Source organism: Trachymyrmex cornetzi, unplaced genomic scaffold (genome assembly GCF_001594075.2).
Source record: "Trachymyrmex cornetzi isolate Tcor2-1 unplaced genomic scaffold, Tcor1.1 scaffold1098, whole genome shotgun sequence".
Lineage (NCBI taxonomy): Eukaryota > Metazoa > Arthropoda > Insecta > Hymenoptera > Formicidae > Trachymyrmex > Trachymyrmex cornetzi.
The window spans coordinates 35,578-43,949 of NW_017295651.1; the positions used below are offsets into that span (position 1 = coordinate 35,578).

The 8,372-nt window shown below is 30.2% G+C and overlaps 1 protein-coding gene across 1 annotated transcript in view; it reads left to right on the forward strand.

Annotated features, from left to right (window-relative positions):
• Nucleotides 1-3,380: 3,380 nt before the first annotated feature.
• Nucleotides 3,381-8,372, forward strand: part of LOC108761994 (lipase 3) — an 18,446-nt gene continuing 13,454 nt past the window's right edge. Inside the window, exons 1-5 of the mRNA XM_018508788.1 lie at nucleotides 3,381-3,476; nucleotides 3,909-4,110; nucleotides 4,693-4,807; nucleotides 7,693-7,936; nucleotides 8,022-8,180. Of these exons, the coding sequence (XP_018364290.1) occupies nucleotides 3,432-3,476; nucleotides 3,909-4,110; nucleotides 4,693-4,807; nucleotides 7,693-7,936; nucleotides 8,022-8,180 (765 nt within the window). The 5' untranslated portion in view covers nucleotides 3,381-3,431. The remainder of the gene's footprint in view (nucleotides 3,477-3,908; nucleotides 4,111-4,692; nucleotides 4,808-7,692; nucleotides 7,937-8,021; nucleotides 8,181-8,372) is intronic.

Below are 8,372 nucleotides of genomic sequence, written 5' to 3' on the forward strand. Positions count from 1 at the left end.
ATAAATAGTTATGAATAGTAACGTATGAATAGTAAAACGTATTGAATCGAGTAATTGTATAAACAATCGAATATTTTATATTAAAATTATTTACTAAATTTTGAATTAATTTCTCTTTAATAATAACGTTAAAATATTTTTGAGATAAAAAGAAAATAAAGTTCAATTAAGTATAAAATTATAAATGCATGATCACAATTAATTTCAAGTACACTGTGTTTTACCAGAATTTTAATTAAAGATTTAGGATATAAGAATATGTGATATTAAAATAAAATCGGTTCAAGTGTTTTAATATAGTACTCATATGCTTCATGTTATTTTTATAAAAAGATCCGTATTAAGGCCCCTGAGTAGTCGCGGCGGCCATGTTGGAATCGTGACGTCAGAAGCGAGAATGACACGTTAATTTATGCACGATGCTATTTGTAAACAGAGACAATTTGAATGAAATTAAACGATGGGTTCGCTTTAAAACACTTGTAAAAATCGATGAAAACTGTCCTTTTCTCCCTTGATAGTCAGTAAATGGTCGTAAAAGACTCGTAAAGTGAGCCTATATTCTGGCAGAAACACACGGTTTCATAACTGTTGAAACGAGTTAAATATACACTTTTACGTATAAAATTCCAAGATAACTTTAGTTGTCATCGAAAATTACGACTTTGAGAAGTACGAAACAAGTCACATTTTCACAATTAAGCAAATAATAACGATCGCAGGCGAGCACACGGACATGGGCTCGTGCTTAAATGTATGGCTACCGATTTTGCCAGACCGCCGTCTGATACTGTGTCGCCACCGTCAACGCAGAGTTCTTGGCTGAGTAGTTAGAAGCCTTAAGGAAATGCTGGAGTGTCCTGTTTTACCATTAATTATTAAATACTCTTTTCTCTTAATTGTGTTTATGGATTGAAAAGTCCTTCTTCACAATTAAAGTATCGACGACAACACTGGCTGCCAGCTACAATTTAATACAAAAAATGAAAAAAAAATGAAAAATTGTAGTTTTGTCACCGGCTTCTGCAGTCAACTCACAATAGTTGCTTTCCATTTACACACAAGTGAAACTGAGTCTGAAGTGAGCTGAGTATTTTATACTCAGATTAATGACGTCACTACTTGCTTACTTTGGTAAAAAGTTATCACACATCAACACAGATTCATAACCTCACTTTGAAGTGAGTTTACGAGACTTACTAAAGCATATGGTCTCGATCTTGTGCAGATTATGGGTAAAAACTCAATTAAATCTCACTTGTCAGAATGTAAAAGGAACGCGCATTCACAACTGAGTTGTGACGTCACAAGTGAGAATTATCTGAGAATCAGTGTAAATGGAAAGCTGCTAATATGTGCTGCATAAAAGAGTTTTAGATTTTACCCGTTTAAAATAAGTAGCCAGTAGCCTACCCTACAGAAAATCTCGAAGAACAATCCTATGCTTTTAGAAACGAGGTAGGGGCTAGAGTATAAGAAAAAGGAGTCGCCAAAAATTTTGTTCGTATACTACGAATAAATTGACGTGAAGCTATGAAACCGAGCAGTAGTTTAGTTGATCTCTTTCTAAGAGATGGCGTTGCAATATGTTAGATAAGGACAGATGAATGCGTTTGAGCGAGACACAACGATGTATAATAAGTATAAGAAATGAATGAAAGATGTCACTATTATCAAATTTGGAATTTAAAAAAGTCTGTACCATCGACTTCGATCAAATTCGGCCGTCGATCCAGCATTCCAGTTTTATTTGAAAATAAATATGCAGGACACAGTGTAATTAAAATATCTGAAATTTAAATCTATTACATAATATATGATACCTAAATAGAGATATGTTACGTACTACATGTAACATACAACAATGTATAAAAATTAACACTAAGGTCGGTATTCGTAGTCAATTCTTATATTAAGTTTGTCTTAAGTAGTCTTGAGATATCACGAATCAATCAGAAGACCGTAATAACATTTTAAGACATTATTTAAGACAATCTTGAAATAAGAACAACAATAAATACCTAAGTGCATACACAACAAAATATTTATTTAGATATTTATTCAGATACAGAAACTTTGGTGATTAAAACATTTATTGGAACGCTCATTTTCTCTATCTCATACCTACCTATTTGACGTCTTCTTTGACTTTTGATATCTTTTTATACCTTTGGTTTAATATTTATTACATAAAATATTTGATTAATAAATATAAATATTTGTGTGTTACATTTTTAGACTATTCATGAACTTACACTGAGAAAAAAATGCTGTTGATTCAATTAAAGTCTATATTATGGGCTGTCACTAACATAAGTGATTAATTTATGTATATATTTTATTGACATAAAGGCATAAATTATTATTTCAATAATCAAGCCTTTATGTCAATAAAATATATACATAAATTAATCACTTATGTTAGTGACAGCCCGTAATATAGACTTAAATTGAATCAACAGCATTTTTTTCTCAGTGTACTATTTAACTTATTAATTTGATTAATTTTAGATAATGTATTGTTAAATTCTCAAGCAGTGTGCGATATATCCTTGGTATTACAGTTATTACAGATCTTTAATTTTTGGCAATTTTGTTAAGGATTGCAAAGAATTTTATCATTCGCGAATTATATTGAAGTAACATTGAAAAACAACTCTTTTTTCAGTTTTTTTTTTGTTAGATTTTCAATTAAATAAAAGAAAACAAATATTCGCATATACGTTATGCACTTACGTGTAAATGGTTCATAAAATATTTTGTGAGTCAATTTATTTAAACGGCGATAAGGTCTATTTTTTACATTTTCTTTTTTTGTAATTACTTATAGCTTACTATATTGATTATTACAATAACCAAATATAATACTTTCTGTAGTAAATATTACTGAAGCAGAAATTAAGATAAGTTAACAGATAGCAGTGAATAAGATTGCGTACAGTCCCAGACACGTTATTAATCATCCATAAATTATATTGTACATAAGCACGTATATATAACTGCGGGGCTATTTAAAAAATAGCTACTTCTTTTCGATTTCATTGGCCTACACTGAAAGAAAAGATTGGCTGCTGCAGCAAATTAGGTGGTAAAATTTGGCATAGCATTTTTAATTGGTGGCAACAGCCAATTTTTGGTTGCTGCAGCTAATTGTTGGTTGTGTTAACCTATCCGCAACGTCAGTATAGGATTTCAATTGGCTAACGCAATCACAAATCGGTTGCTACAGCCAATTAAAAATGCTATATTTAACCATCTAATTTGCTATAGCAACCAAAAATCTTTTCTTTCAGTGTACAGAATAATCTCATCGAGCAATTATGTTGCTACTGATATTTCTCATCTCAATTCTAGCATCCACGAATGCTGGATTACTGGGAGACTTGATAAATAAAATATTTAAATTGGATCCATTAGAACGGATACCATTTATGCCGAATTTAATAACAATTCCTGAGGATGCTCAGCTTACTTCGGTAAGTGAAACTTTATTTTTATTCAACACAAATTTGCATGATTATAAACTGTATAAAAATAACTTTCATCATGTCTAAAACGTAGTAATTATTAAAGAATTCTTAAATATTTATATAGTAATTAATTAATTTAATGAGTTATATATTTTAATTAATTCTATTATGCATAAACAAAAGGTTTAAAATAAACTTATATAGGTACATATATATATAAATTTATTTTTAAAATTTCATCGATAAATTTTAATTGATTACATTAAAATATCAAAAAGAAAGTTTTTATTAATATTATAATTTAATAAATTAAATCTAATATTAATTAAGTATATGTCTATTTGCTTTGATAATAGTTTTCTTCATTTGTATCAATAATATTTAATTTTATACGAAACAAATAAATTTGAATTAGACAACTGTCATTCTATTGTACAGATGGAAATAATAAGTAAATACGGCTATAATGGTGAGATACATAAAGTGACTACTGGTGACGGTTATATTTTGGAACTGCATCGGATAACAGGACGAACTAATTTCAACAACTCGGAAGTGCAAAAACCTGTAGCATTTGTGATGCACGGTATTTTGTGCACTTCAATGTGTTGGCTCCTTCCTGGACCGGAGAAAAGTATAGGTAAAGTAAGCATGTGTGTTAAAAAGAAAGAAAGTCATACCTGTTTCCACTAATATAGATTAACTTAAATTTTGGTTACTATTTATCTCTTTCTAATTTTTAGAACTAGCAATGTATAAATATAATATTTAAATATAATAATAATAATTACAATAAATATAAAATGATGTTAAAACATTTCAGTTTTCAAATGAGAGAAATTAAACACACACACACACACACACATTAATCATTTACTAGTATATTTAAATATTAAGTTGCGTTTTTAGATAAATAGGGTTTACTCTTTGATTCTAATCATGATAATCATAAATGTATGTATGCTGCGCACATAAATTTATTTCTACTTCAGATAAAATATTAAAATTTCTTAAAATAAGATATTGAAATATTTTTAATATGATATTAACTAAAACTGTGCAAAAGTCATGCTTATATCATTTCAAAATTGAAATTTGTATGTAATATATTCAGAAAGGAAAAAAGTCCATTAATTCGATATTTATCAATTTTTGCTTTATTATCTACATTACTGGCTAATATACTTGTTTTTATCATTACATTCTGATATTGACATTATAGCGTTCCTTCTGGCGGATGAGGGGTATGATGTATGGCTCGGTAATGCACGTGGCACTTCATACTCTAATACTCATACATCCGATAATATCAAACCGAAAGCTTATTGGAACTTCAGGTGAGAATTGATGTACATGTGTGTGTATGTATGTGCGCAAGCATATGTATGCAAAGTAGAAAGAAAAAGATACAAAATAAATACGACATTCGTGCAGTATGGTTAAAAATGAAATTTAAATTAGCAAATAATGTAGAGAATTACGGTGTAGAAATATTAATATTTTTAATCTAATCTAATAGCCAGATAAGAGAAACTCAAGTTTAAACGTGCACATATGGGTCAACTTAATTCTATCCATTTTTAACGAAAATAAGTTTTGTAAAGAATAAATAAAAGAAAATAATTTAAAAAATTTCGTAAATTTTTATACACATAATGTAATTTTCTAATGACATCAAAACTTAAACTTGATAACATTAGAATTAATCTAATAAATAATAATATACATATATATGAAATGAAAAATCATTTTTTTTACTTTATTTATTAATATGATTGAAGTAATATAATAATTTTAATATGTATATAGATAAGAGATGCAAAAAACTATATATGATATAATAAACTTATAATTTATTTCCTTAACTTGCGCTTGTATTAATCACGATTTCGAGTATAACAATTTCATAACAGTAAGATACAATTAATAGGTATAACATGTGTTCATAATCGAATCTACTATAATATTTTTACATTTAGACATAAATGTAAATAATAGGCAACAAATCAGAAAAATTTGAAAATCTTTTTATGTGTTAATAATTATCTTTTTCACATTGTGACGGAATTGAGGAATTAATTTCTTCTTTGCACCGAAAAAATTGTATTCTTGAAAGATGTACTTAATATTTCCTTTTAACAGATATAAGAATATTTCCTCTTAAATTAATAATATATTCTCGATTTGCGAAAGCGATCATCGCCATACGTGCGCTACACGCGCGCTTCACACGGTGAATTTGATGATGTCCCCCTTAAAACCATGCAACTTTTGTCTGAAGCATTTTTCTCTAAAATGTATTGTTCAAGAGATATTTGAGATCATCGTTTAAAATAGAGGACATCCTGTACATTCTCATATTAAGAATATACTAATTTTTATATGATTACCCTCTTAAATTTAAGAGGATCATCTCAGCGCTTATTTTAGAGGAAAACATACTATACATAAGTAGGATATTCTTAAATTAAGAATACAATTTTTTCGGTGTGGTAATGATGAAATTTACAGTTTTCAACTAATGATTAAAAATTAGAGATTATGTAATAAAACCATATTTTTCACCTCAAGTTCAAGATTTCGTAAAAAATTTAATTTAAAGCTTGATTTAAAAAAATATTAAAATATTTTTGTTGCAATAAAATTATCACAAAAATTTTCAACAAAGATCAGTCATTATTCTGAATTTCACGAACAAATAAATAAGATGATAATTCGAGAGAAGAATCTTGGTCTAAAAATTGTATTTATCTTGAAAAAAGCATTGTTTTAATAATCTGTTATCTTTCAAAAAAATTTAATTATGTTCGAAAGACACGTTAAACATATTACACAAAAATCAATATCTCCATCTTTACGAACAAAACTATTACATAAAAAGCGCATTATATATAAAAGCTGCATATATAAAAGTATATCAATAAAAATATATACGAGGTGTGATCAAAAAGTAAGGTGACTTTTTGAATTTCGCGCGCACTGTACACTCTAATTTCAAAATTTTATTTTTGTTGTGTTGGTACACTCGTCACGATCATATGTTCACAGTTTTGACTATATAGCGTGTGTTGTTTTTATGTGAGAGGCATAAAGGTTAGACTCGTGTTTGCGTGCTCGGCGATTTTTTGCTGTTGAAAATAATGGAGCAGAGAGTTTGTATTAATTTTTGTGTAAAAAATGGTATTAAGTGTTCAAAAACTCTTGAAATGTTGACAATGTGTTGAAAAATCGTCGAATCACGATTAGAGAAATAGCTGATGATCTTAACATATCGTTTGGCTCATGCCAATCAATTTTAACGGATGTTTTGGGTATGACACGTGTGTCAGCGAAATTCGTTCCAAAACTGCTTAATTTTGATCAGAAGCAGCGTCGCATGAACATCGCCCAAGACATGTTGAACGACGTCAATGATGATCCTGATCTGCTCAAAAGGGTTATAACTGGTGACGAAACATGGGTATATGGTTATGACGTCGAAACCAAAGCCCAATCATCCCAGTGGAAGAGCCCAGGAGAGCTAAGACCGAAAAAGGCAAGCCAAGTTCGTTCGAATGTGAAAGTTTTGCTCACAGTTTTCTTTGATTACCATGGCGTTGTGCATCAAGAATTCCTACCACAAGGTCGTACGGTAAACAAGGAGTATTACCTTGAGGTTATGCGGCGTTTGCGTGAATCAATAAGAAAAAAACTCAGGAAGTGTGGAAAGAAAACTCATGGATTCTGCACCATGATAATGCACCTGTGCACACGTCGTTACTAGTGAGTAGTTTTTTGGCCAAAAACAATACTGTCATCATGCCTCAGCCACCGTATTCACCAGACTTGGCCCCCTGCGACTTTTTCCTCTTCCCAAAATTGAAAAGGCCCATGAAAGGACGAAGATTTGCGACGATTGAGGAGATTAAGGCTGCATCGCTGGAGGAGCTCAAGGCAATACCCAAAAGTGCATTTCAGAAGTGTTTTGACGACTGGAAAAAGCGCTGGCACAAGTGCATTGTATCAGAGGGGGATTATTTTGAAGGGGATAACATAATTTTGAATGAATAAATGAATATTTTTTTTATAAAAATGAAAAGTTACCTTACTTTTTGATCACACCTCGTATAATAATAATTAAAATTTGGCGCACAAGAATAATATTTTCGACTTTTAGTACTTTGCTTTTTTTTAGTTAAACGCAGTAATTCATGCCAGTGCATGCTCCTATTGCATATTGCAGCTGGCACGAGATTGGCGTATATGATCTTCCAGCAATGATAGATTATATTGTAAAGACCACTGGTCGCAAAAAAATGTTCTATCTAGGACACAGCCAAGGTACCACCTCCTTTTTTGTCATGACAATAAAACGACCTAAGTATCAGAATTATATCGAGGAGATGTATGCTCTATCGCCGGTCGCTTATTGCGGCAGAATGAAGAGTCCCTTGCAAGTGGTGGCACAGTTTTCCGTCGGCCTTGACGTACGTAATTTTTGGATTAAAAAAAACTAATTTTAATCGAACTCAAATATTATCTGTATCTAACAATATGAATACATGATTGTAGTATTTCTGGGATTTAATCGGAACGCATAAATTCAATCCTAACCACGATTTCATAAAAGCAATTCGACAATCAGTGTGCGCGGAAAAAGCATTTACCCAACCAATATGTTCTAATTTTTTGTTTTTGCTGTGTGGATTCAACGTTGAACAATTTGATACGGTACTAATACTGCCTTTAATGTTAATTATATTATTATACATAAGCATATCTCATACTTTTATATGTATACAGAGTGTTTGAAAATTATCGGCTAATTGATCACGAGCAGGTAGAACGGATCGAATTAAATCGAAAAATCTTATACCATTTTGTAGGTTGCGCAATAGTTAACGAGATATTAACGTTTAAAGA